This window comes from Rhizopus delemar, genomic scaffold (assembly GCF_000149305.1).
Source record: "Rhizopus delemar RA 99-880 supercont3.10 genomic scaffold, whole genome shotgun sequence".
NCBI lineage: Eukaryota > Fungi > Mucoromycota > Mucoromycetes > Mucorales > Rhizopodaceae > Rhizopus > Rhizopus delemar.
In genome coordinates, this window is record NW_027137836.1 from 249,699 (window position 1) to 276,061 (window position 26,363).

Sequence of the window (26,363 nt, forward strand, 5' to 3'; positions counted from 1 at the left end):
TATATAAGTTCACTATGACTTCGTACATTTTAAAAATATTTCTCACTACGTAACTTTTCCCACTCTCAATTGCTTAAAATACCTAGCAGAATTAGCTCTAGTAAGCTTGACAGCGTCAAACTTTGCCTACATAACATCGAAGCCACAACAACTATTGCTGCAAAAAATGGGGTCTCTGATCGCACTGTACGTCGCTTAAGTCTACCTTAAAACAGGATTATATCTGACCTAAGGGCGGAAGGCCAAAATATACTCAGAATCTCCGCACCAATGCCCTTCGTTTAAAGCTCAAGTCTGGTACCTTAAAGTCTATTTCTGATGTGAGCTCTTATTTGAAGTCAATTGGATGTTCGGTGAGCAAATGGCAAGCAAAAAGGTTGAGGAACGAACTTGGCTTTAAAGCTACACTCAAGGAAAGCAAGCCATTTTTGAGTGAGCAACATCAAAAGAACCGCCTTAACTGGTGCAAGGAGCATCAAAGCTGGACTGTTGATGACTGGAGGAAGTTTATCTTTTCTGACGAAACAATAATAAGCATCTTTGGGCCAAACACCAACCCTTACACTTGGAAAGAAGATGGGGCAGTAAGCAGACCACACCATGTAAAGCAGACAGTAAAGTACGGAGGTGGATCCCTGATGATGTGGGGTTGCATGACAGCAAAAGGGGTTGGTTATGCTTGTCAAATCTTTGATGGTAATATGAACTCGCAAACCTATACCAATATATTGGGAACCACATACAAAGATACGCTCGATTACTATGACTGGAAACATAAGGACGTCATTTTCCAACATGACAATGACCCTAAGCATACCCCTAACATACTAAGAGATGGATGAAGCGAAAAGGGGTACAATTACTGCAAGACTGGCCAGCACAAAGCCCTGACCTCAACCCTGTAGAGCATCTATAGAGGCACTTGAAGCATAAGCTACGCAGTCATGACAACCGTGCTGTCAATGTTGATGAACTATGACAAAGGGTATGCAAAGAATGGGATTCTTTTACACCAGATGATGTAGAACTATACTACAGAAGTATGCCAAAACGTATTAAGGCAGTAATCAAAGCTAGAGGTGGGAATATCAAGTATTAAATAAAAAAAACTTTATCCAAAAAAACATAAATTTCGAAAATAATAGCTCATAAGATCATAAGTCAATGGTACATTATTTTCTCCGCTCCAAATTTGGATCATAAATACTATATAAGTTATACTATATTTGTGCGAACTTTCGAATTAAATGCTTGGCTAGAGGACGATTTATAGGGATTTGCGTGGTTTTTTAATTTTTGTGTCCGGGTTTTGCAACGCACTGTATATTTTGGGTTTACTAATAAAAACAACAGCTTTATTGGGGTCAATAATAATGAATAATATATGAATAGCAAATATACGTACTTTTTCTAATTCTCCTGTAATTATTTTATAAGAAATAAACCCAAGAGAAAAAGAAACAGCACAAGAAGATAATTGTCTTTTATACAGGATAAGATTTAACTGTTGCAATAATAACAATAACATTTCCTGAATTAGTATGTTACTAATATAGAAAGAAAACAATAATAAAAAATTTTAAAAAAGGAAATTTTCACACATTTCATACACCCCTCCTAAGCGTTAAACAATTTGGGAGTGGTATCTTCACGACGAACAGATTTTTTTAAATGCGCTCCATTAACAGCTCGTTTCAATTTCACGCCTTGATTGTTGACTAACACATAAGTGTTTCGATGATATTGATTTACTACTGTAAATAACCTGTTCTTGAAGCTTGAATCTAACTTGTCTTTCTTGAGATGTTTCTTCATCATAACCTCGTCTCCAACACTAATCCTTTCAGATTTTTCAGATCTTCTTTCGGCTTCTTTCATCACCATTTCTTCATAGTTTAGCCTCTTATCCATTAGATAATATAAGAGCTCCAAACCTAACTTCATACCAAGCTTGTAAAGTGGTTCTTGTCGTATTTGGTCATTAATGATGTCTTTATTTATTATTTTATTATTGATCTCAGTCCAGCCTACGTCAGACTATGCAATTAATAGTCAGACGATATAATCCAGCGAAGAGTTTAATTACTGTCAAGAGTGTGTGTTAAGGATACATAAGATTATAGTCACTTTATTTTAGTAAAAGGAATCTCATATGATCCTAAATAATATGTTGACATAACTTTGGAATCATTTATAACATTATTCCCAGCACAGATCAATAAAAGACCTTGATTAGATTTTTATATTAAGCTTTATTCATATTAACTTCACATAGTCAAATAATATGACATGGTTGTAATATAGTTTATTGATGATATGAGCATGTTGAATAAGGAATGACAATTACTTACCGGATCATCATTAAGTCATGTAAACCTTTATCCTAACTGAGATATTATTATTAGCCGTAATATCCAATCACGGAACTAGAGGATTTTATATTCATCCGTACCGTCTCCTTAGGCTAAATGAAAGATTTACCGTCCATCTCTTTGGAAGCCTATAGCGGCGCTAAAATTGAGCGTACAGACGTATGCTATACATCATTCGAAAGCCTGGGTCATCTATTTTTAGACAATGTAACATTAATTTCCAAAAATGGTAATATGCGGGAAATAATTAGGAAAGAAAACAGGCGCTATAGGCCCTGATTTTTATAGTTATCAATGAAAAATTTCTATATTTATTTTAAGCACTTCGGAGTTTTTTTACGGGCGTACTAGGTGCTGAGGTATCATTTTCATCAGATTCGCTATCGGAATCGTCATCTGAGATAAAAATAAATGGCTCTTCATCGCCCTGATCACCAGTGGCATCTTCAAAGACGGTTGTGAGCAACGATACCAATGGACCTTGGTCGGCAATGCCTGCTCTGGTGAACGACACTTGCGAAAAGCAAGCAAGCATTGCCTTCCAGTGATTGCCAGCATGTTTTCTTCGCCAGATGAATTCCACTAATTTCCATGGCATCATCGATGCTGTGCGATGACGGCTGGTCACTCCTCGTTTGATACCATTCCAAGTACCTAATAGCAGGTTGTTAGCATTGTTTAAGAATTCTATGATCTACACAAGTATGTACCTTCTATTGTGTTAGTGCAGGCACCTGTCTTTGGATCGCGAAATGCTTTGGAGTGATTGACCGTTTGAACAACTAAATTTCGGCTTGGATCGCTGTCAATCCCCTTATGGCCTTTCCAGCAGTCTACCATGACAAGTGAGCCTGTAAACAAGGGTTAGGTGCACTGATCATCAAGTATATACATATTTCAAATGTTACCATCCTTAGCAAAAGTATCGATTATGAGCTTCAAGGTATTTTGGTTGCGGTTAGGTACCGTCAGCAAGAACACCTTACGTTCGGGCGTGCGCTCTACACCTCCAACAACCCAAACACCGTCTACCCTCTTTCCCTTATTGTACTTTCTTTTACCAAATTTGCTCTCATCTATTTCAACAACAATTGGCTGTCCATCACTGCCAACCCCACCTAAGTATGACTAATTAATTACATACTCTGATATCAACAAAGCATCACGTACCAACTTGAACATCTTCAATTCGAAGATCTACCTCCATTACTTGATAGATATCTTTGACAATGCTGCGGACAGTTGGCAGGCTAAGTCCAGTCATGGTAGATATTGTTCCCTTTGGAACTTGCAGCAGAAAGAGATACACTACTAACAGTGTTTGATGGATAATTGACTTGCGACCTTGAAAGAAGGATCCATCCAGGTAAGAAATACGGCTACGACCGCACGCACAGGTGGTTGAGCCGCATCGGCAAAAGAATCCATCCCTGCTGGACTGGTTCAAGCGCATTTCGGAGCCTTCCTTGCACTTGCGCGATGAAAAAAAGGCACCGTTCTCCTTCAAGTAACTTTTACCAGTTGCCTTTAGTTATTTTCCCTCCCACTTAAAAAATAAACTTACTTCAATGTACATTCAGCCGTCATAGTTCTTTCAGCGATGTATGCAAGAGTTGGCATGTTGTTAGCAGCGTTAGAAGACATTGGAGATTGATAAAACTGATAAAAAGATGAAGGAAAGAAAAAAAAAACAGAAATAACAGGCCTTTTTATATTTTTTTTACATGTTTTGTTATCTGTCCGAAATCATCCGATAGATAGGCAGCATCTCCGCAACGGGAATTCGTTTTACCATACAGAACCGATAAAAGTTTTCCGAAAACTTTTGATATTTCCAAAAAAAATAAGTTACTTAGACCCAAAAATAATGCAAAAAGTAGACTATGTTTGCTGAGCGTCTACCGAGAATCGAACCAACGCCTTTAGAATGAGAAGCCATTAGCATAACCCAATAACCACAAATGTTGATTTGCCGATTCTCGTTTCGCAAGCCTTTTTGTCATACAATTTTTGGTTTTTGGAGCTGTTTTTCTCGACCTGCAGAAGTCGTATCTCGGCCCGGACTTTTTTAATGACCTTCTACTTGTCATCCCTCTTGAGTGAAGTAATGAAGAAGGAAGGAAAAATGACTGTCCTTAGTAGATCTCGCAATTGGCCAATTTTGGCTTAATAAACTCCGCTTAAAAATGATGTAATCGTGTTCTGTGACCCCAATTACCATATTAAGCATACCAAACTCCGCACGCGGAGTTTGTATATATATTTATAGTAGATGGACGGTAAATCTTTCATAGATCCTCCATAACGTGAAATATTATCCGTGTATGAGAAGTACAGTAGGTCACAAAACTGCTGCAAGGAATCCATTTTTCTTGGTTTTTGTAGCGCACATCCTGTTACAATGGCACAAACTGCCTCTGTTCCCACATAGTAAATCTTCTACATGTCTTGAAAAATCCGAAAGAGTTTAAGCCCTATTGGATAAGTATTGAAGGAAGTATGAGGCGCGCAATTTGAAAATTTGAACGGAATGAACTTATTTATTAATATTTAGTTGGTCCTACTTTTCTATTAATAATCTCTTGAGTTCTTTCCGGAATGTTATCTACATGTCCTTGGCAAAGATCTTTATCGAAGTCAATTCATATTTCATCAACTCGTTCCCAAAGCACATCTGTGTTCTTTGCTCTACGTTCGTAATAATTGAGCTACAACTTCAATGGATGCCATACGTGCTCGATTGAATTTAAGTCCGGGCTCTGAGCTGGCCAATCGTTAATATAGCCCTCTTGGTTACTACATAACTAGGCTATTGTAGATTATGCCTTGTGCTTTGTGTTATTATCATGCTAAAACTAAATGTTGGACCAGTCGAAATTGTAGTACTTCATAGTATCACGAAGCGTAGTGTTCAAAATATGCTGGTAAACACCCGAGTACAACTTTCCATCGTAAATTTAGCAAGCATATCCTGGTCCTTCAGAGGTTATACAACACCAGGACATCAATTTGCTAGCTTCATGCTGGATTACAAAATGCAGGTCATGATGTTGAAAAAGGTCACTTGGCCGTTTCCAATAGTGATCAGCATCATCAAAGCCCTATACGCTGAGCTTGGTCTCATTAAAGTACACTGCTTGCTGTCAGTCACTTATTGCCTAATCCTGATGCTCCTTGACCCGTTCTAACTGATGCTACGTATGCGTTTTTGTCTGAAATGGCTTCTTTTTTTCTATCAGAAAATGGAACTCCATTGATTTCAGTACGTTAATTTCTGACTGGTATGAGATATCATAGCCAAATCCCACCAGCTCCCGGTACACCTCTTTAGAAGCCTTTAGAACCCATTCCATGACTTTTCTTTTGATTAACCGCTTCGTCACTTTGGAGACTACTGTAGGTCTACCACCTGTGTTTACTGTCCTACTTGAAAACAGCCGTCTAGAGTATCTACTAACAGTTGATTAATGTAATCCAGGCTCCTTGGAAATATCATACAGTGTCTCACAAAACCCTTCAAGTGTTTTGGCTTTTTTCGTTTTTTGCTTGTCACCGAGTATTAAGTACAACAATTGGTAGCATGCCATACCTCATCTGAAAGCCACAGTGATAGCGTACTTGGATAATGTTTAAACTCCGAGTTTCATTTAATGACAGCGGAGTAATAACATTTTAAAAACAGGCACACACTTGAAGGGTTTTGTAGGATTTTTATTTTATAACAATTTATATTTAGTATGACCCCTTTTTGAATTGTAAACTGCTTTAATACGTTCAAGCATACTTTCTATGAGTTTTTGGCACTCATTCTGAGTAATTGACTCTCAAACGTTCTCTACTCTTGACCATAACTCAAGCATTCCGTCAGGCTGCTTTTCATACTGCAATAAGCGTCTTTTCAGATTTGACCAAAGATTCTCAATAGGATTTAAGTCTGGAGAGTGAGAAGGCCATCTTAATACAGTAATATTATTGTTGTCCAGCCACTCAGAGACCTTTTTAGCAGTATGGATACTAGCATTGTCTTGCTGGAATATACAGTGGGTCAAAAAACTGCACCAACGCAACCCAGTTTTTCTGAAATACAAGTATAGCTCTGTCAGTTTAACAGTAAACATTACGAAACTTGGAACAAAAAGAGTTACTACTGTTACTATTTATTAACGCAAGTTTCCAAGTCCGATGCGGAGTACTGATCTAAAGAGCACTCAGTAAAAAGAGGAGGTCGGTTGGTGCAGTTTTTTGACTTTTAAAATGACAAGGTATTTGATATCATATGTCCGGACTGAGACTATTCCGGCAGATTTAATCTAATCTTTCTTATACTTAGCCACACTGGGGACCTTCAAATAAAGTTTTTGTAATTGTTTTCTGTTTTTTTTTTTCATGCTTTACCCAAACCCATTGTACATCGTCAGTATCTATCCATCATTAGAAATGCCCAAAAAGCTTCCATCCGATATTCAAAACAGTATCAAAGCATTATTAGAGAACAGTGCTGATCCTGCAGTCATTGAGAAACGGGTTGGAATGCATAGAAATACCGTCAATAGGTATGCAAATAAGTGGATGCACGATGGAATACGTAAAAGAGGAGGTAGACCGAGCATTGTGGCAGAGTCAACACGCCGATACATCAAGAGATAAGTGCTCACAGGTTGTTTGAGGACTGCCAAGGACGTGCAAATGAAGTTGGAGGAGCTGGGGCGCCCTATGTCGTATCAATCGGTAATTAATGTCTTACATTCAGTTGAAATTTATGCTGAGATCAAAAAGAAAAAGCCATTATTGACTGAAAAGCACAAAAAGGCTCGATCAGCATGGGCGAAAAAGCATCAATATTGGACAGTACATGATTGACGACGTGTCATCTTTTCTGATGAGACGAAAATCAACATTTGGGGCTCTGATGGCTGCAAGTATTATTGGAAAAGAAAATTTGATCATTTACAGCCTCACCATATCGACGTTACTGTGAAGCATGGAGGCGGTGGTCTCATGTTATGGGGCTGTATAACCAACGAAGGACCTGGATACGCATGTCAGATTTATAATGGTACCATGAATTCAGAGGTATACCAAAAAAATCCTTGGTACAAGTCTAAAAGACACTATGGAGTACTATGGTCTTAGCTGGAAAATGTCGGTATTTTAGCATGACAATGATCCTAAACATCGATGAAAGTCTACAACACAATTGATGAAGGATAGTGACATGATTTACATCGACAATTAGCCATCATAAAGTCGAGACCTTAATCCTATTGAACATATATGGTATCATTTGAAGTTAAAGCTGAGCATGTATGATAATAGGGCGACCAGCATCCATGAACTGTGGCAAAGAGTCAAAAATGAATGGAATTCGTTTACTAAGAAATAATGCATCAAATATATAGACAGTATGCCCGACAGAATGCAAGCAGTCTTAGCAGAGAAGGGTGGATCCACTAATATTAAAAAAGTCAAAAAACTGCACCAACCGACCTCCTCTTTTTACTGAGTGCTCTTTAGATCAGTACTCCGCATCGGACTTGGAAACTTGCGTTAATAAATAGTAACAGTAGTAACTCTTTTTGTTCCAAGTTTCGTAATGTTTACTGTTAAACTGACAGAGCTATACTTGTATTTCAGAAAAACTGGGTTGCGTTGGTGCAGTTTTTTGACCCACTGTAATATCCTCTTTTTCAAGATCATACCAATCAATCGTTTTCATTAACTCATCTTCCAAAATACCAATGTAAAAGTCAGAATTAATGCTTCCCTTGATATTGGATAGGTATCCAACATCATGCCATGTTAAACAGCCCCACAGCATCAATGAGCCTCCTCCATGCTTGATCATATGCTGAACCTGAAAGTCTTTTAATTTATCGCCATTAGTCCAAGTCCATTGTAAACCATCTGAACCAATTCTATTCACTTTAGTTTCGTCGCTGAAAATTACTTTTTTCCAATCGTCGATGGTCCATGATAGATGTGCACGGGCAAATTCATATCTTTCCTTCATACGGTGCTTCGTCAAAGGTAGGACTTTAGGCTTATGAATTGCTGCATAACCTGAATCTTTTAAAAAACGTCGTATAGTCTGTGCACTGATATTTTCACCGTCTTCCAACAGCTTTATAGCAGCATCTGAAGCATTTTTGTAATTGCCAGAGTTGAAATTTCGCAAGATTCGCCAACCCAGTAATGTCGAGATTAGGCGTGGTCTGCCTTCATTAGTTTTTAAATCTCCCAAATCGTGGTTTTTTCGAATTTTTGAAACTGTTCCAGTACTAACACCAGTCTTTTTTGTTATTTCTTCACCAGAAACCCCTTCTTTAAGAAGTTGAACAATTCCGTTCTGAATGTCATTGCTAATTGGTCGCATGTCACTTAATTGGGTAATGTTAAAAAAAAAGAGCAAAAAAAAAGAGAAAAATGTAAAAAGCAAAAAACTTTTACATAAAACATTAATAAGCCACACTTTTGTGACGTTTATGATGATTTTTACGACATTAACTTGAGATTTTTTAAATCCCACAAAACCCTTCAAGTGTGTGCCTGTTTTTAAAATGTTATTACTCCGCTGTCATTAAATGAAACTCGGAGTTTAAACATTATCCAAGTACGCTATCACTGTGGCTTTCAGATGAGGTATGGCATGCTACCAATTGTTGTACTTAATACTCGGTGACAAGCAAAAAACGAAAAAAGCCAAAACACTTGAAGGGTTTTGTGAGGCACTGTATATACTTTTGATTATTTTTATAGATTTAAAATCTATTTTTTTCAAGCTTTCTTATGATATAAAAATCAGGCTACTAGTATTGATATCCGCGTTCTCATTCCTTTAATAGAATTACCACTATTAAAAAAGATCATCTTTATCAATTTGGATAATCAGGTTTGGGTGCAGTGTTCATTTGGGAAAAAGAGGCGGTCCTGACCAACATAGCACATATCAACATATGATATATGCTTTTCCCTGATTATGCTTTACCTTGAATAGCTTGAAATTTAAAACAGTAACCAGGAAAAAAGAGAACTAGTATTGACTTTAAAGACGTAAAGTAAGTGTAAAAGGAAATATAATAAAAAGAAAAGAGAAGACTGTATATTGTTTATTCAATAAAAATCAAACACCTTTTTATACTTTTCATTGGCTGCTAGCCACTCCGTTATACATCTACAATTAAATGGAACCAACATTATTCTTCAAAAAATACATAAGACCACCATTACCATCTTCTTTACCGACTGATCAAGCATTAGGATAAGGACCCTCTTTAGGACCCTTAACTTCCACCTTCATTTCAGTCTTAGCACGACCACCACTCAGGGTCAAATAACCTTCCGGTCCATACCCTAGTCTATTCCGGTCATCTTCTCCCGGACCCATCGGTGTTTCCACTGCAAATAATAGCGAATATTACTCGAATATTAAGAGCTTAATATTACTAATTTTAAGACCGCTTTTTTTAAAAGTTGATAAAGCACTCAAAAATATAAATTTTGTATCGTAAATGGGCCTTGAATATCACAGTTATATATAGATTTGATTTATGACTTTGAAAGAAATTATTATATATAAAAAACAAAAGTTTATTTTTTACGTCAAGGGTAAGCATGTTAAGGAGGTAAAAATGACTGAAGTTAAAAAAATCCTCCCACTTAGGACTTTAAATTCAGTTTTTTTTTTCTTTTTTTTTTGTTAAGTTATTTTCTTAGGCAAAATTTCATATTAATATATTTTAAAGTCAAGGTTACTTTTTTGTGCTTTGAAATTTTTCTTGCTGTATTTTTTTTTTTTCTTATTTCAAAAGCTTGCTCGTTTTCTATTATAATGCCTAACAAAAATCTTTACATTTGTGTTTGCCCTGAAGTTTGTGCCATCAAGTCTAATGGCTATGATATTGTAAAAAAATCAACTTTTGAACGCCATGAAGTACAGTAGCGGACAAAACTGATGCACAAAACTTTTTTTCAGCTATAAGCTACCATTACTTGCTCATTACAGTTGCAATATCTATGAAACTATATCAGATGGAAGGCGTACTAAATGTTGCAAATTGTGCAAAGTTTAATCATTGCATTGCCAAAAATGAGGGAGAACCAAGCCTTTATTTATAAGAATAGATATTTTTAAAAAAAACCATAAAAGTGATTAAAACCTAAAAGTTCGTATAATTGCCTCGTCTTTTGATAACAGCAGCAATTCGTTTTGGCATGCTTTCATAGTATGGCTGCATATCACTTTCAGTAAAAGAGTTCCACTCTTTATCGATTCTTTTCCAGAGATCGTCTATGCTTCTTGGTGTGGTATCGTATTGAGACAGCTTTGACTTTAACTGTCGCCAAACATATTCAATAGGATTTAGATCGGGACTTTGTGGCGGCCAATCTTTTAATACCGATATCCCATTATCAGATAACCAGTTAGTGGTATGCCTTGACTTGTGCTTTGGGTCATTGTCATGTTGAAACAAAACATCACAATGTTTCAAACCATAATATGCTAGGCTTTCTTGATACGTAGTAGACAAAGTATGGGTGTATAATTTTGAATTCATTGTGCCATCATATACTCGACAAGCATATCCTGGTCCTCGAGATGTAATACAGCCCCAAAGCATAACAGATCCGCCGCCATGCTTCATTGTTTGATTAACATGAAAGGATCGCCAAGGTTGATCGACTTGCTTCCAATAGTAGCGTATACCATCGGCGCCCCAAACATTGATTTTGGTCTCATCGCTGAAGATCACAGACTTCCAGTCCTCCACAGTCCATGATGCTTTGTCGCGACACCACTTCAATCGCTTTTTCTGGTTTGTATAGCTGATGAAAGGCTAGTACTTCTTAATTCCAGACTTGAAGCCTATCTTTCTAAGAAGCCTTCTGACCGACCGTTTGCTAATACTGTATCCTAAGGACCTCAAAAAGAGCTGAGCATCAGAAGCTGTGCGTAAGAGTCCTTGTCGAAACTTTAGACGGATGATTGCATTAGTTATTTTTTTAACTACGACCGGTCGACCACCACGGTTACGAGCCTTGATGTTCTTTTCTTCCTTTCTTATCCTGTTGATCGTCCATTTAGAGACTCCTGTTGTTCTAGAAATATCCATTGTCGTACGACCTGAGCGTATTCCAGATTTCACAGCTTCTCTTTTATCGTTGCTGATTTTTTTGGGCATAGTGTGCTGGTACTTTGTTAAAATGGATAGGGTAAAAATAAGAAGTGAAATTCATAGAGAGATACAAATTAGGCAAGGGTTTATATATTTTTTAAAAGCTATTGGAATGCACTAGTGTATTATAAAATTTTACAGCAAACTAGAAAGAAATGGGTAGGTTTGAAAGAAGGCTAGACAAGTACTACATTTTTGACGAAAATTGAAATATTCAAAAAATCACTAAAAATGACCTTATTCCTGAAGGATGTCCGGCACAGTTCCGGTTTACCTAGCATAATGCATATTTCAGACTGCCTTTCAGATGGTACATGCCACAAATGTCGCAGACATATAGCGGAGATGCAATGCTGATTTTAATTTTTGTGCACCAGTTTTGTCCGCTACTGTAACTCGACAGTACTCCACAATTTACTCAACGTACCCTGTTCACCATTTACACGGCCAACACGGTATGAATGTTACTTTTAGTTGTAATAAATGTATCCTAAGACTTCTTAAATAGTAACTGATGACATGTTGACGATGTTTGGCCAATCTGAAAGTCAAATTACTGAAGCCATGGAAGTTGATTCCAGTAGATATAAATTTTTATTAGCTGTTGAAATACAGCAACATAATACGTTACTCATTTCAATTCATTAGGTACGAATTTAGAGGAAATAGATGACAATGGTGAAGCAATTGATTTCGACAACGTTGATCTTGACCTTGATGATAATTATGAAGATCAATTCAATAAAAATGTTGATGGTGATTCTTATTTTCTTCTGCCAAAAAAAAAAAAAAAAAAAAAAAAAAAAAAAAAAAAAAAAAAAAAAAAAAAAAAAAACACTGAAACTTGTTTATTGTAGAAACACCTATGTACACTAATAGAAGCTTTCCACCCCTTGATGAGCCACTTTCATTGTACCTGTTCTTTTTTGTGATTTTGTTCAAAACAAAATTTTTGACTGATGATTAAACTGAATTATTAATGGAATGTATGAATGTGGTTCTTCTTTTTACCAACATGAAGTATCGATTTCCTGTTGAGGCCACCACTCTCTTGTTCAGCTCAGAATTATTGAAAAGATGCTACGATGGCGTCACACAATATTCTGTATGTAAGGGTTGTCATCGACTTTATCGTTTAAACGAGAATGGAAGATCAACCGTTACTGTTTGCAGAAAATGTGACGAATCTTTGATCATTGGAGGCACAAGTAACTCCCATCTTCCTAAGATGTTGTTTGAATACAATTCTATCGTATCTACGTTGAAGAAGTTCATGTGTCGCCCAGGATTTGTTGATTCACTCCTTAAACGGAAAAGTCGCCCTCAGCAACAAAATTTGATGTTAGATGTTTATGATGGAAATGTTTGGAAACAATTTGGTTCTGTAAACGGGGGCTTGCCCTTTGTTCAACAGTCAGATTATAACATTATGCTGACTATCAACATGGATTGGTTTCAACCATTTGTTGGTACTCAGCATTCTTCCGGAGGCATCTATCTGACAATTCAAAATCTTGCAAGGGATGAGAGAAACCTTAAGGAAAACGTGATTTGTGTTGGTTTATTACCTGGACCAAAGGAACCATCCGGTGCTGAAATCAACAACTACCTTTCCCCTCTTGTTGATGAATTATTTGTTCTTTTTGATGAAGGAGTGTTGATGGATGTTCTTGTTGATGGTGCTTTGAAGAAAGAAAGGGTGAGAGCTGCTTTGACCATGGTTGCTTGTGATTTGCCAGCTGCAAGAAAGCTGTGTGGATTTACAGCTGGAAACTCCAACTGTGCATGCCACAAATGTCTTAAGCAATTTGGTAGTCTAGACGGTGATATGATGCGCAGAGATTTCAGAAATTTTGACATGGCATCCTGGATTCCTCGTACCAACTACACCCACAGACAAGCAGCAATGGAATGGTATCAACAATTGAACGAAACAAGCAAGTCGAGACACGCGAATTTACATGGTACAAAGTACTCTGAGCTTCTTCGGCTTAGATACTTTGATCCTGTCATGTTTACCGTTGTTGATCCCATGCATAACTTATATCTTGGTACAGCCAAGAAAATGATGATGATTTGGCGTACGACAATCAAGAATAGAAGATTGATGCTGACAAATGACGATATGAAGAAGATGGTAGCCGAGGCGAGGAATATTCAACTGCCAGTTGGATATGACTCGTCCTCTTTGATTCGCAAGGTGACAACAGGTGAAATTGGATTCTCGCATTTGAAAGCTGATGAGTGGAAGGTCTGGGTGACTTTCATGTCAAAGGTGTTATTGCTTGGAAAATTGGATCGACAGTATTACCAGCATTGGTTGAAATTTGTTGACGCCAACATTTTAATTGCATCACCATCAATAACGACTGAAGATGTAGAAGAGGCCCATCGATTACTTATTTCTTTTTGTTCTGAAATGGAGGGGTTGTATGGTGCCAAAAACATCTCTATCAACATGCATTTACACGCGCACTTAAAAGAAGGCATAATGAATTATGGTCCTGTCTATGGCTATTGGGTGTTTAACTTTGAACGCTATAATGGTGATATCAAGAACTTCAATACAAATCGTAAAGGAAATATTGAATCAACCTATTTAAAGCAGTTCTTATACAGCATCCACAGTGTTGACTATTTACGAGAGCTCAATGTTTCGACAAGCAGCCTTGGATATTCATCACTGTCAAAATTAACAGCAAAAACAAAAAAAAATCAAAAAATAGAAAACCTAAAAAAAAATATGCAACCATTTATTCAAAATCATCTAGAAAGCTACAACGTCAATGTTTACATTTCCCTGGCCCTCCCTAATAACATCAACTTAACAACTGGATCGGAAGCTCTGCCTCTATCTACCATAGCATCGATGAACTTGGTTTCTATAACCAGTTTAATAGATGACATGTGTATTCATGAGTGCATCTCCACCTTTTATCAAGACGTTTATCAGACGAATCAAATATATGTTCCAGGTGAAATAATTAAGTTCAAAAAAATTAATTTACTTGGTCAATCATACAAGTCTGCTGCCTGCTCTTCCCCTCGTGGGTCTTATCTTTGCTCTTTTTTCCCTGGTCCTAACCAATCTTATATTCTCCGTCCAGGTCAGGTCCAATTTTTTTTCTGCCACATTCTTGAAATGGACAACAAAGAAGTTATTCATACCTTTGCTTTTGTGAGATGGTATAAACCCACACCTCACACATTCAACACTCATAGAGCTAATGGGTTAGAAACATGGTCTGACGAATTTGAAGAAATAAGCAGCTCTTGTGTGCTTCCAGTTCAGAGAATCTATAGACCTGTTGGTGTGATGAAGTGGTTAGAACAAGAAAAAGTAAATGTCATAATTCCCATGTCAAGAAAAATAACAGGGTAATTTTTTAATTTTTTTTTTCACTTTATTTTTTTACTTTGTTTTTTCTTCATTTTTTTTCATTTTATTTACACCATTAATTAAAAACATAAAACTTATAGAATTCATTTACTCTTTTTTTTCAACTTGAATTACAAAAAAAAAAAAAAAAAAAAAAAAAAACAACGGAAGGCAACAAGATTATTTATTCAAATTTTTTAAATCCCCAACGGGGAAGGGCAGCAATAGTCTTTTCAGACATTTCCAGTTCAAGTGGAACGACCACACGTTCAACATGCCCCAAAGGGCCTTCATTCTCCTTGGAGATAGCATCAAGTTGATCGAAAAAGTTGTTCAACTATATTACGGTAATTGTGTTAGCATTCCATCTTGTAATGTTATATGACTAATTTTTATTTGCCTTTCTGCTTCTCCAAGTGGGTCTTCGGACCAAGAACGTCTTCGGCTTGCCATGTTCATCGACCGTGCCATCTTCTTCAGCAGACATGTACGCATTTTGAAGAAATAGCTCACAATGTTCAAGTTCATTGAACAAGTGCCTATTATGCAAGTGAGCCTTTCTTCTGCTGCATACTTTCTATAAAAAAAAAAGAAAAGGTAAATAAAAACAGCTTATGATATCAATATTAATTGCGTTTAAGTAAAAACTACTTACTCTGGTCAGTCTGCTGTTGACAACGTTCTTGGCCTTTTTTTCTTGTCTTGCCTCGGCAGAAAGCTGGGTATCACGAAATTTTTTACAACAGTTCGTAAAAAAATTGTGCACCCTGCTTGAAGCAACTGCCTCAGCGTCGGCACGGTCTTCACTACACAGCTGTTGACTTCTCGTGAAGGTAAAAGTGGAAGTCAACAACCGCCCAGCAACACGCTGGTTGTCAACATGTCTATAAGACTCACCATAATTCCAAGAAATATGGTGGTCTCTGCTGAGTCTTTGGTACTCAAAGCGAAGCTTGCTCTATAAGATATATACAGTGGGTGGAAAAATGGTTCCAATGTTTTCAATTTGCAACTTTAAAGCTTTATATCTTTTGAACTACAAACAGTAGCGGCTCACAAAAACATGCATTTTGTAGCGCCTTTCAAGCTAATATTAGTGCAAAAAACTTTTGCTTGTACTGTTACACAATCGGGAAAATCTTAAGACTAAATACAAAACCCGACATTGGAACCATTTTTCCACTACAACTGTATATAAGTTTATTTGTTAATTGGTGGTGTTTTAATCGTAAGATTAAATAAAAAAATTAAACAAAAAAACAATAGCAGCAATATAAAATTAAAATCCTTCTTTATTGCAGATTTCTTTATATTGCAAAAGAGCCCCGTTTAATGGATAAAAAGTTGGCATCTATTTATATTCTTTGTGAGCGTAGATATAAAAGATATAGACTCGGCAACGATGTCGTGCTGAAGAACCAATGATTAAGCTAAAGCTTGTCGATGTTCTAATATATGCATCTGAAGTTGAACAATAGAAATAATAACCAGTCAATTAACTTTGATCTAATTACTTTTGGGGTTGACAATTGATTAGACTCGCTTGGATGACAAATACTGATCTTATTGTTCTAAATTTGGAAAAGTGTGGAATTGTTCAATCATAGTTTAATCTTTGTGTATCGTTATTATTTTAATACAACTGATATCTTATAGAAAATAACTATGTTTACAACAGGTGGAGCTTTCGCTGGAGTTTTTTGGCTAATTATGAGTCATACGTTTGCGACTATCGCCGAAAAAGCCTACGTGACTTATAAAATTAATTTATCCCCGGTCAAATATTTTTTTTCCTTTTCTTTCTCCACATATCGAAGTTCTAGGGTATCACTACACATATGGTTCGTGCTCTTTCTAAAAACAAGCAAGGAAGCATCAAATCGTTGGTTTTACAGAACAAGCCATACTCAGTGATGATGGAACGTATTCCAAACTTAAAAAAATCCACCTTAAGCAGATATGCCAACAAGTTTTCGTCTGGTAGAGTAACAGCAAACCCTGGTAGAAAGGCTGTTTTAAGTGTTACCACCAAGTCTTATATACGTAAGCAGATTATTAATGGTACCCTCAAGACTGCGAAGGCTGTTCATAAGTATCTAGTATGCACTGGCCACACTATCAGTTACTCGGGCACCATTAAGGTTATGAAAAGCATGAACTTCCATGCTAAGATCAAGGTAAAAAAGCCTTTACTGACTAAGGTTCAGAAGGCAAGACGACTAGCATGGGCGGAAGAGCATAAAAGCTGGCCAAGCGACGACTGAAGACGCATGGTATTCAGTGACGAAACAAAAGTTAATGTTTACGGCTCAGATGGTTGCAAGTACTATTGGAGTCGATCTGATGATAAACTTCAACCCCATCATCTCGACTTAACAGTTAAAGGAGGGGGTGGTAGCATTATGGTATGGGGTTGTATTACCTATGACGGACCTGGTTATGCATGCTGGATTAGTGAAGGCACAATGAAGGCTTCTGATTATGTCGGAATACTTGGTACAACTCTTATGGATAGCCTTGAATACTACGGTTACCATCCTCAGGACATCTATTTTCAGCTGGATAACGATCCTAAACACATGTCTAAGCTAGCTAGGCAATGGTTCAAGGACAATAACTTCAAGCGCGATCATACTCTCAACTGGTCTTCACAAAGTCCAGATTTAAACCCAATAGAGCACATCTGGCACCACCTTAAGCTCAAGTTAAGTGCCTATGATACTAAGGCAAAATGCGTGCATGAACTATGGAATCGCGTTGAAAAAGAATGGTCTACTTTTACAGCAGAAGACTGTAGGAGATACATAGATAGTATGCCTGATCGTTGTAGAGCTGTAATTTCTGCGAAGGGCGGTCATACAAGATATTAATAAAATAATCCACATAGTGGAAAAATGGTTCCAATGTCGGGTTTTGTATTTAGTCTTAAGATTTTCCCGATTGTGTAACAGTACAAGCAAAAGTTTTTTGCACTAATATTAGCTTGAAAGGCGCTACAAAATGCATGTTTTTGTGAGCCGCTACTGTTTGTAGTTCAAAAGATATAAAGCTTTAAAGTTGCAAATTGAAAACATTGGAACCATTTTTCCACCCACTGTAAGTAAAAGGTAAAATAAATGTATACTTAGCAATTATATACTTTGTTACTTACAGACATGCGAGAGTCCCTCCCCAAAGGCTTTTTGGGCTTGCTCTTAGGACCCCCAACCAGCGTTTCTTCCATACGATCGAGCCTATCGTTCACGTCCGAAACTTTTTGCTCCAAGGCAGCATTTTTTTCCTTGAGAGCCTGGTTCTCAGAAATCAGAGACTCCATAGTCTGTTCGAGAGACTGGGTGGCCAAGGCAGGAGTGGTAGATACTCTACGAGCAGGAAGAGATGATGAGGCAACGACTTCAGGAGGACCACGGATCAAATTGTTCAAAGGCATTGCTGTAAGTATTTTTTTTAAAAAAATGGAATGGATAATAAAGCTAAAAGCAGTGAAACTCAAATATATTGTTTTAAGAAAGCATTTTATACCCCAATAGAGGACTGCTAAAACGTGGTAAGTTGTTATTTTTAACAACTAAAATTTTTTTTCCTCGTTTTTTCCTTTTTTTTTTTCTTTTTATATTTATTTCATGACAACTCTTTTAAAGGTATTTATTTCATTAAATTGCAGTAAAACATCTAATTTAATCTTTATTTGCTTTAGGTCCTCTTCATGTTTCAGGTAAAAAGTGTAGATAGAATAAATTATCTGAGTAGATACGTGCAAGACTAAAAGATTTATTTTCATGGATCCATGTATTAAAACTGTAAGTCAAGGAAATGTTCAATGTTCTGTACTAAATATATGTTACTTCTTTAATAGCCTGCCCTTCATGACTGTACAATATGCTCTGATATACTTCTGTTTATACTTTTATGGCATTTTTGTAAGTAGCTCTACTGCTATTAAAACAAACTTTACTCATCTTTATATTTGGAAAATGCTTTACAAGATTAGTAATGGTTTTATTGGGTCTATATTACAAAAATGAAGCTTAAATGTAAATAAAACTCTGATACGGTGCTCTACAAGATGTTTAATCTGAAGAATATTTTGTAGTTATCCTATAACGCAACCGTAATCCTTCTGTTGGGACATGCTTTGCTGATTTGTTTTACGTGTATAACCAACCAAAGGCAATTTTTCTCAAGATGGGCAGTTTACAAGGTCTTTATTGAACGTAATCTACTTATTACGCGTCCAATAAGGTAAGTTAAGAAAAAAAGAAAGGTATCTGCGGATGGATGGATGATTGCTGTATTATTTTGCCAAAAGGTAGAAATGATATAGTATTTGGTCATTCTAAAGGCGTAAAGAAGTACAGAAACTATATTTCAATATAAAATTTTTTATCCTGTTTAGGATAGGGGGTTTTAGGTAAAAGTAGTATAACAACAAAGATAAAGAAATACTGTTAGAACTTGGTATCTCTTTATTAAGTTAAGATAACTAAGATTGAATATCATTAATTCTACATGTAAAAAGTGAGAGTATTTATAGACATGATACGGATAAAGAATTAGGACAGATTTATGATCAACTCGACAGAATAGATGATTACTATTTCTAATTATTAGTTTAGCCTGTTCCTAGCTTGTATTGTCAATTATGCTATTGGGATGGTTTCAGATAACTCTGGATGTAGGACTATTTAGGAGACGGTACGGATGAATATAAAATCCTCTAGTTCCGTGATTGGATATTATGGCTAATAATAATATCTCAGTTAGGATAAATGTTTGCGTGACTTAATGATGATCCGGTAAATAATTGTCATTCCTTATTCAACATGCTCATATTATCAATAAACTATATTACAACCACGCCATACCTTTGACTGTGTGAAGTTAATATGAATAAAGCCTAATATAAAAATCTAATCAAAGTCTTTTATTGATCTGTGCTGGGAATAATGTTATAAATGATTCCAAAGTTATGTCAACATATTATTTAGGATCATATGAGATTCCTTTTACTAAAATAAAGTGACTATAATCTTATGTATCCTTAACATTATCCTCCACCAGATTCAACAGCACCTTGTTGATTCGGCATAAGAGTGAATAGGTATGTGTTATGAAATGTCTAATCAATTTGGTAGATCATTTTCATGCTAAATTGTGGGGTAATTTACCGTGACTATCTTTGTCCGTGATTATTTTATTTTTTTTATATATTATTATTTTTTCTCCTTGTTAAGCCTTCTCTTTAACAATCTTTCTTCTCTACTAAGCTTTGTAGGAAGAGTTCTTTTCTTTGTCTCAACAGAGTGTACTTTTTTCTCATCACTCAATTTAGGTGCGGAATTTCTATTGGACTCATTATATTTGGAATTGGATGATGCTTTATTCACAATGTGTTCAGCTCTCTCATGTTCCAACTTTTTCAGTTCGTCTTGTTTATCCCAATATTTCTCTATGATAGTTGGGTCTGTAAAATCACTAGCCTTTTGCCAAGTGTTAGCACGTTCGCCATAACCAGCCCATTTAACTAAAAACTCTCGATGACCGATTGGTCCGCGATGGTCACGAATGTCTTCAACTTCATAATATTCATTTTCGATATTTGACTCATCCATGTTGACAACTTTTAATTCAGATGGCGTGTAGTTACGATGTAATAATTCATTCTGCTCATCTTTCAGTTCATATGAACCTCCTCTATTCTTTCGAACCACTGTATAGGGACCTTTATATAATGGAGCAAGTTTACTTGTCCTATTTTCTAGTCTCACCATAACATGCGATCCAACAGGGATGTCAATCATAATATTTTTATTATTGTATCTCTTACTGTATTCCTCATTAATCTTTTGAGTTCTTTCTAATATAGCAGGGAATACGATTTCCTCCATATGTTTGATACGTTCTTCTAATTCTTCAACTGTCATCAAATCATTGGGGATTGGATACTTTTTATTTGCGTAGTCGTCAGGCATATTAACTCTGCGAGCATACATTAATGAAAAAGGAGAGCTAAGTGTTTTATTTTTTATATATCTATTTATACAAAGCTGTACAATTGGAAGATAATGATTCCAATCTCTGCCATTGGATTGAATCATCTTTCTCAATGTGTTCATCGCAATTTTAACACTAGCTTCAGCACTACCATTACCTTGTGGATGATACGCAGTAGAATATCTACGATCTATACCAAGGTTCTTTGAAATATGACTCATCAGTGAATTTCTAAATTCTGTTCCATTATCGCTCTGGATGATACGTGGGAATCCATAGTCTCCAAAGATACTTATAAGTTCTTTTGCAACTGTATCGGATTGTTTATTCTTTAATGGTCTAATCACAATGTACTTGGTACATATATCAGTTAGAACCAATAGATATATATAATCATCTCCAGTAGCAGGAAGTGGTCCAGCAAGATCTATAGCAATATGATCAAACGGCCTATGAGCTACAACATTGGTCAATGGATGATAACCTCTCTTATTTATGTTGTGCTTCTGACATTCACTGCATGAACTAACAATGTTTTTTGCTTCATCATATATATTGGTCCAATGCATACCTCTACTGTGAATATCACGTACGATAGCTTGGTAACCATAATGACCATATGAGTGAGTTTCTCTTAATATGGCATCTCTCTCTTCTTCAGGAGGAGTTAGGTAATCAGTTAGCTCATTTTTATTTTCTATTAATCGAGTAGCGAGTACATTAATTGATTTGTCTCTGCAATACTTCTTTCTTTTTACAACAACTTTTTTAATTTTAAGATTATTCTTGTTTTTCTTATAAACACTATCCTCCACCAGTTTGTTATCATCTTCTAAAGGAGGATACAAACGACTTAATTGATCGGGGAGCTTGTTTAAAACACCAGGAATATGGACAACATCAAAATCAAAATCGAGAAGTGTTTCCATCCAACCAATCATCATAGGATTAGCTATTTTCTGTGTGTGTAAGTAGACTAAAGCTTTATGGTCACTATAAATAGTAAAGTGTTTTCCCCATAAGAATTTTCTATATTTTTTGAGTGCTAAAATGATTGCATATAATTCCCTTTTAGTCGTACTCCATCGCCTTTGAGATGGTGTCAAAGAAGAGGATACGAAGCTTATATATTTATCACGCTGTAATTCATCCTTTTGATATAAGACAGCTGCGACGCCATATAGGGATGCATCAGTTGCCACAAAAAACTTTTTATTTAAGTCTGGATAATGCAGTACAAGGTTTGATTGTAGTATGGCTTTCAATGCATTGAAACTGTTCGTTTGTTCATCGGTCCATAGTTCTCTAATGTTCACAGCATTACTCAATCTTGTGATTGGTTCAGCAACTCGTGAAATCATTGGAACATAATCTCTAAAATAATTAATTAAGCCCATAAACTGTTGTACATGCTTATGACTTTGATTTGGGATTGGCCAGTTCTGAACATTGGTCAACTTATTGCGATCTACTTTAGTGCCAGTAGTATTTACTACAAAACCCAAGAGTCTGACTGAATGTTGAAACCATACACATTTATCTGGATTTACAATCAAATTCACAGATGTCAATTTCTCTAATACTAACTTCACATCTTCTGCATGTTGCTCAAAGCTATCGCTGGCTACAATGCAATCATCTACAAAATTCTGAACACAAGATATCCCATCAAAGAGAATAGCAAGGCATTTTTGAAATTGTGATGTCAACATTTTTACTCCAAAGCATCCTTTTATGAAGGAATATTGAGCATTATCATGTGTGAATGTTAATTTATGAACATCTTCAGGTGCAACTTTAAATCGGTGATATGCATTAGATAAGTCAATAGTAGAAAATACTTTTTTACCATTCAAATTATCAAAGATATCTCTGATCAGGGGAACAGGATAATTGAAAGTAGGAGGCAATATATTATTAAGTAATCTCACATCCAAACATACGCGATGATTCACTATCTCGCCTGCTTTGTTTCTCTTTGGAACTAAGAGAAGTGGACTGTTAAAAGATGTGTTAACTTTGGACTTTATGATAGTTCCCGTCTTTAACCATTCTTCAATTTGCTTATCTAAAAAAGGTCTTAAAGCGTGCGGAATTGGATACTGCCGTCTATAAGCCGTGGCACCTTCTTTCGTTGGTAAATGAATAATTGACTCAGGCATAGGACATGACGATGTCACTGGAATACTCTGGTTCCTTTTCAAAACATCTTTGATTGTATCAAAGAAATTTGCTCTTTGCTCGGCTGTTCCGGCAGGCGAATTATCAGGTTCAAATTCATTCACTTGGTCAATATTTATATTTTCTAAAATTTGAATTTCATCAGTAGCTGTATCAGAGTGTGAATGTTCACTACTAAGTCTGAACGCTACACCTGTTAAACCAATATTCATTTTTGGTAAGATATCGGTGCCAAGCAGAACATCAAAATCGAATCCTGTATTGAATTTCATAATTTCTAAGGAATGTTCAAACATGATTCCATTTGAATACTTAAACTTCAATGGATCAGTAATACCAATACGAGAAACATCATTATTATGAGATAAGAAATTATAGGAACCACTAATTTTGTTTATTTTATTTAATTTCAATTTTTTAGTGAAAGCATTTATATCAATAAAGCTTGTATCGCTTCCAGTGTCAACAAGACCCATGAGCTTTTCGTTCTCTATAATAATCGGAGTAAGTAAATTAAATGCATTGGCTTTAATTTCTTTTTTATCAAGTGTTCTCTCTTTATTTTGGTACTTACAATCATAGCTTAATCCTTCCATCATAGTATTTACTTCAGAGGTAGCTTGATCCAATAAGGCCGTTTTATCTTTTACAACATCATCGTCAGGATTATTGTCATTTTTATGACTCGTCACTGCGAATACTTTCTTGTCATTGTTTTTGCATTTATGTTCTTTAGACCAGGGTTGCCCACATTTAAAGCATTTTTTGTTCGTATTGACTTTTTCAACTCTCTTTGTGGTAAAGCAATCAACTGTGTCATGTGTACCATTTTTACCATGGTGAGTGCAAAAATAATTCTTATTGACCTTGGTCATATTATGGCTTCTTCTTTTAAATTGATGTCTTCTGTGCCCAGACAAAGACCCATCACCTCGAGAACCATTTTCATTATATCTAGACTTCACTGTGTCACTCTTGTTAGCACCAGGAATCAAAGCAGTAGCTTCTGCATAAAGCTTGTTATCATCACCCAAAATGTCACGACCAACTTGTGTGATATATTCCACAGTCCATTTTTCATTCGTATCAGCTTTGCTCTTGCCAACTCTAGCGACAGTCACTCTTATCAACGTTTGCACAGATAAGGTCAAAGAAGCCAAGAAACGGTCAGCAATGCGTGGATCATCACTAGGAAGCCCAGCATTATACACAGCTTGAAGAAACTTTTTGGAATAATCACCAATAGACTCTTTGTTGCTCATTTGCATCGTAAAAACCAAATCAGTATAATGTCGAGTGGCCAAACTTGAGCCGTGGTGCTCCTTAAAAGCAGCTCTTGCTTCAGCCCATGTATTGCATTTACGCAAATCAGTTTCAACCCAAGCATTATCACTATATGGCAAGCACAAAGGTAAAAATTGTTTCCAAACTTGCTCAACATCACGGTAAGCGGAACCTTTGATAATATTCTCAAACCTGGCCAAGAAGTGCTCAACAGACTCGAATACCTCTTCATTGGGAAACGGACGCACAACACTCGATGCCAATTGGAATTTCGGTAAGTCTCTATGAGACAATGTCAAACCTGCATTTCTGCTACTAATGCTTGCATTAGGCGAAGCGGTCTTCCCAAGAATAGAACTGTACTCTTGCATAGCAGTCAACCTGCGCTTGGTACGATCCATCTGTTGGAGCGCATGATCTGCAGCTGCCTCATCACCAGCAAGTCTAGCCGTCGTGAACGCTTCCAAAAAGCCATTAAATTCACTGCGCAATTGCGTGAGATTCTGGCGCAGCAGTAGCTCTTCCCTCTCACCAGTGGAGGATGAAGGCACTAAAAAGGAATCCAAGACCATAGCAGTTCCATCATCGGTTAGAGGAGAGGAACCAGCAAAGGACGACAAATCAATGGACCCAGTAGCCATAGACATGTTGTCACCATTAGGAGCAGCACCACTATTGAAAGAGTTTTCACCAGTAGTAGAATTCATTGCAAGTAATTAACAGTAAAAAATGTTTAGGATAGGGGGTTTTAGGTAAAAGTAGTATAACAACAAAGATAAAGAAATACTGTTAGAACTTGGTATCTCTTTATTAAGTTAAGATAACTAAGATTGAATATCATTAATTCTACATGTAAAAAGTGAGAGTATTTATAGACATGATACGGATAAAGAATTAGGACAGATTTATGATCAACTCGACAGAATAGATGATTACTATTTCTAATTATTAGTTTAGCCTGTTCCTAGCTTGTATTATCAATTATGCTATTGGGATGGTTTCAGATAACTCTGGATGTAGGACTATTTAGGAGACGGTACGGATGAATATAAAATCCTCTAGTTCCGTGATTGGATATTATGGCTAATAATAATATCTCAGTTAGGATAAATGTTTGCGTGACTTAATGATGATCCGGTAAATAATTGTCATTCCTTATTCAACATGCTCATATTATCAATAAACTATATTACAACCACGCCATACCTTTGACTGTGTGAAGTTAATATGAATAAAGCCTAATATAAAAATCTAATCAAAGTCTTTTATTGATCTGTGCTGGGAATAATGTTATAAATGATTCCAAAGTTATGTCAACATATTATTTAGGATCATATGAGATTCCTTTTACTAAAATAAAGTGACTATAATCTTATGTATCCATAACATTATCCCTCCCACCAGATTCAACAGCACCTTTTTGATTCGGCATAAAGAGTGAATAGGGTATGTGTTATGAAAATGTCTAATCAATTTGGTAGATCATTTTCATGCTAAATTGTGGGGTAATTTACCGTGACTATCTTTGTCCGTGATTATTTTATTTTTTTTATATATTATTATTTGTTCTCCTTGTTAAGCCTTCTCTTTAACAATCTTTCTTCTCTACTAAGCTTTGTAGGAAGAGTTCTTTTCTTTGTCTCAACAGAGTGAACTTTTTTCTCATCACTCAATTTAGGTGCGGAATTTCTATTGGACTCATTATATTTGGAATTGGATGATGCTTTATTCACAATGTGTTCAGCTCTCTCATGTTCCAACTTTTTCAGTTCGTCTTGTTTATCCCAATATTTCTCTATGATAGTTGGGTCTGTAAAATCACTAGCCTTTTGCCAAGTGTTAGCACGTTCGCCATAACCAGCCCATTTAACTAAAAACTCTCGATGACCGATTGGTCCGCGATGGTCACGAATGTCTTCAACTTCATAATATTCATTTTCGATATTCCCCTCATAGCATGTTGACAACTTTTAATTCAGA

At 36.2% G+C, this 26,363-nt stretch overlaps 12 protein-coding genes across 12 annotated transcripts; 3 read left to right on the top strand and 9 right to left on the bottom strand.

Annotated features, from left to right (window-relative positions):
* Nucleotides 1-338: 338 nt before the first annotated feature.
* On the bottom strand, nt 339-815 carry RO3G_12056 (uncharacterized protein; the record flags this gene model as incomplete). Its single annotated transcript, XM_067666640.1, has 1 exon — nt 339-815. One exon carries the CDS (start codon nt 813-815, stop codon nt 339-341), a length of 477 nt encoding a protein of 158 aa, XP_067522741.1.
* Nucleotides 816-1,617: 802 nt separating this feature from the next.
* On the bottom strand, nt 1,618-1,944 carry RO3G_12057 (uncharacterized protein; the record flags this gene model as incomplete). The annotated part of the gene is made up of 1 exon (XM_067666641.1): nt 1,618-1,944. One exon carries the CDS (start codon nt 1,942-1,944, stop codon nt 1,618-1,620), a length of 327 nt encoding a protein of 108 aa, XP_067522742.1.
* A 744-nt stretch (nt 1,945-2,688) lies between these two features.
* On the bottom strand, nt 2,689-4,016 carry RO3G_12058 (uncharacterized protein; the record flags this gene model as incomplete). The annotated part of the gene is made up of 5 exons (XM_067666642.1): nt 2,689-3,026; nt 3,083-3,223; nt 3,281-3,490; nt 3,543-3,751; nt 3,937-4,016. The coding sequence occupies 5 exons, from the start codon at nt 4,014-4,016 to the stop codon at nt 2,689-2,691; spliced, it is 978 nt and encodes a 325-aa protein (XP_067522743.1).
* A 757-nt stretch (nt 4,017-4,773) lies between these two features.
* RO3G_12059 (uncharacterized protein) lies at nt 4,774-5,180 on the top strand (the record flags this gene model as incomplete). The annotated part of the gene is made up of 3 exons (XM_067666643.1): nt 4,774-4,802; nt 4,927-5,068; nt 5,157-5,180. The coding sequence occupies 3 exons, from the start codon at nt 4,774-4,776 to the stop codon at nt 5,178-5,180; spliced, it is 195 nt and encodes a 64-aa protein (XP_067522744.1).
* A 2,809-nt stretch (nt 5,181-7,989) lies between these two features.
* On the bottom strand, nt 7,990-8,382 carry RO3G_12060 (uncharacterized protein; the record flags this gene model as incomplete). Its single annotated transcript, XM_067666644.1, has 1 exon — nt 7,990-8,382. One exon carries the CDS (start codon nt 8,380-8,382, stop codon nt 7,990-7,992), a length of 393 nt encoding a protein of 130 aa, XP_067522745.1.
* A 1,236-nt stretch (nt 8,383-9,618) lies between these two features.
* On the bottom strand, nt 9,619-9,756 carry RO3G_12061 (uncharacterized protein; the record flags this gene model as incomplete). Its single annotated transcript, XM_067666645.1, has 1 exon — nt 9,619-9,756. The coding sequence occupies one exon, from the start codon at nt 9,754-9,756 to the stop codon at nt 9,619-9,621; it is 138 nt and encodes a 45-aa protein (XP_067522746.1).
* A 772-nt stretch (nt 9,757-10,528) lies between these two features.
* RO3G_12062 (uncharacterized protein) lies at nt 10,529-11,014 on the bottom strand (the record flags this gene model as incomplete). The annotated part of the gene is made up of 1 exon (XM_067666646.1): nt 10,529-11,014. The coding sequence occupies one exon, from the start codon at nt 11,012-11,014 to the stop codon at nt 10,529-10,531; it is 486 nt and encodes a 161-aa protein (XP_067522747.1).
* Nucleotides 11,015-12,560: 1,546 nt separating this feature from the next.
* Nucleotides 12,561-14,927, top strand: RO3G_12063 (uncharacterized protein; the record flags this gene model as incomplete). Its single annotated transcript, XM_067666647.1, has 1 exon — nt 12,561-14,927. One exon carries the CDS (start codon nt 12,561-12,563, stop codon nt 14,925-14,927), a length of 2,367 nt encoding a protein of 788 aa, XP_067522748.1.
* A 181-nt stretch (nt 14,928-15,108) lies between these two features.
* Nucleotides 15,109-15,993, bottom strand: RO3G_12064 (uncharacterized protein; the record flags this gene model as incomplete). The annotated part of the gene is made up of 4 exons (XM_067666648.1): nt 15,109-15,261; nt 15,355-15,501; nt 15,580-15,882; nt 15,982-15,993. The coding sequence occupies 4 exons, from the start codon at nt 15,991-15,993 to the stop codon at nt 15,109-15,111; spliced, it is 615 nt and encodes a 204-aa protein (XP_067522749.1).
* A 769-nt stretch (nt 15,994-16,762) lies between these two features.
* On the top strand, nt 16,763-17,188 carry RO3G_12065 (uncharacterized protein; the record flags this gene model as incomplete). The annotated part of the gene is made up of 1 exon (XM_067666649.1): nt 16,763-17,188. One exon carries the CDS (start codon nt 16,763-16,765, stop codon nt 17,186-17,188), a length of 426 nt encoding a protein of 141 aa, XP_067522750.1.
* A 770-nt stretch (nt 17,189-17,958) lies between these two features.
* On the bottom strand, nt 17,959-18,354 carry RO3G_12066 (uncharacterized protein; the record flags this gene model as incomplete). The annotated part of the gene is made up of 2 exons (XM_067666650.1): nt 17,959-18,018; nt 18,076-18,354. 2 exons carry the CDS (start codon nt 18,352-18,354, stop codon nt 17,959-17,961), a joined length of 339 nt encoding a protein of 112 aa, XP_067522751.1.
* Nucleotides 18,355-20,137: 1,783 nt separating this feature from the next.
* On the bottom strand, nt 20,138-25,090 carry RO3G_12067 (uncharacterized protein; the record flags this gene model as incomplete). Its single annotated transcript, XM_067666651.1, has 3 exons — nt 20,138-20,646; nt 20,752-21,345; nt 21,490-25,090. 3 exons carry the CDS (start codon nt 25,088-25,090, stop codon nt 20,138-20,140), a joined length of 4,704 nt encoding a protein of 1,567 aa, XP_067522752.1.
* Nucleotides 25,091-26,363: the final 1,273 nt, after the last annotated feature.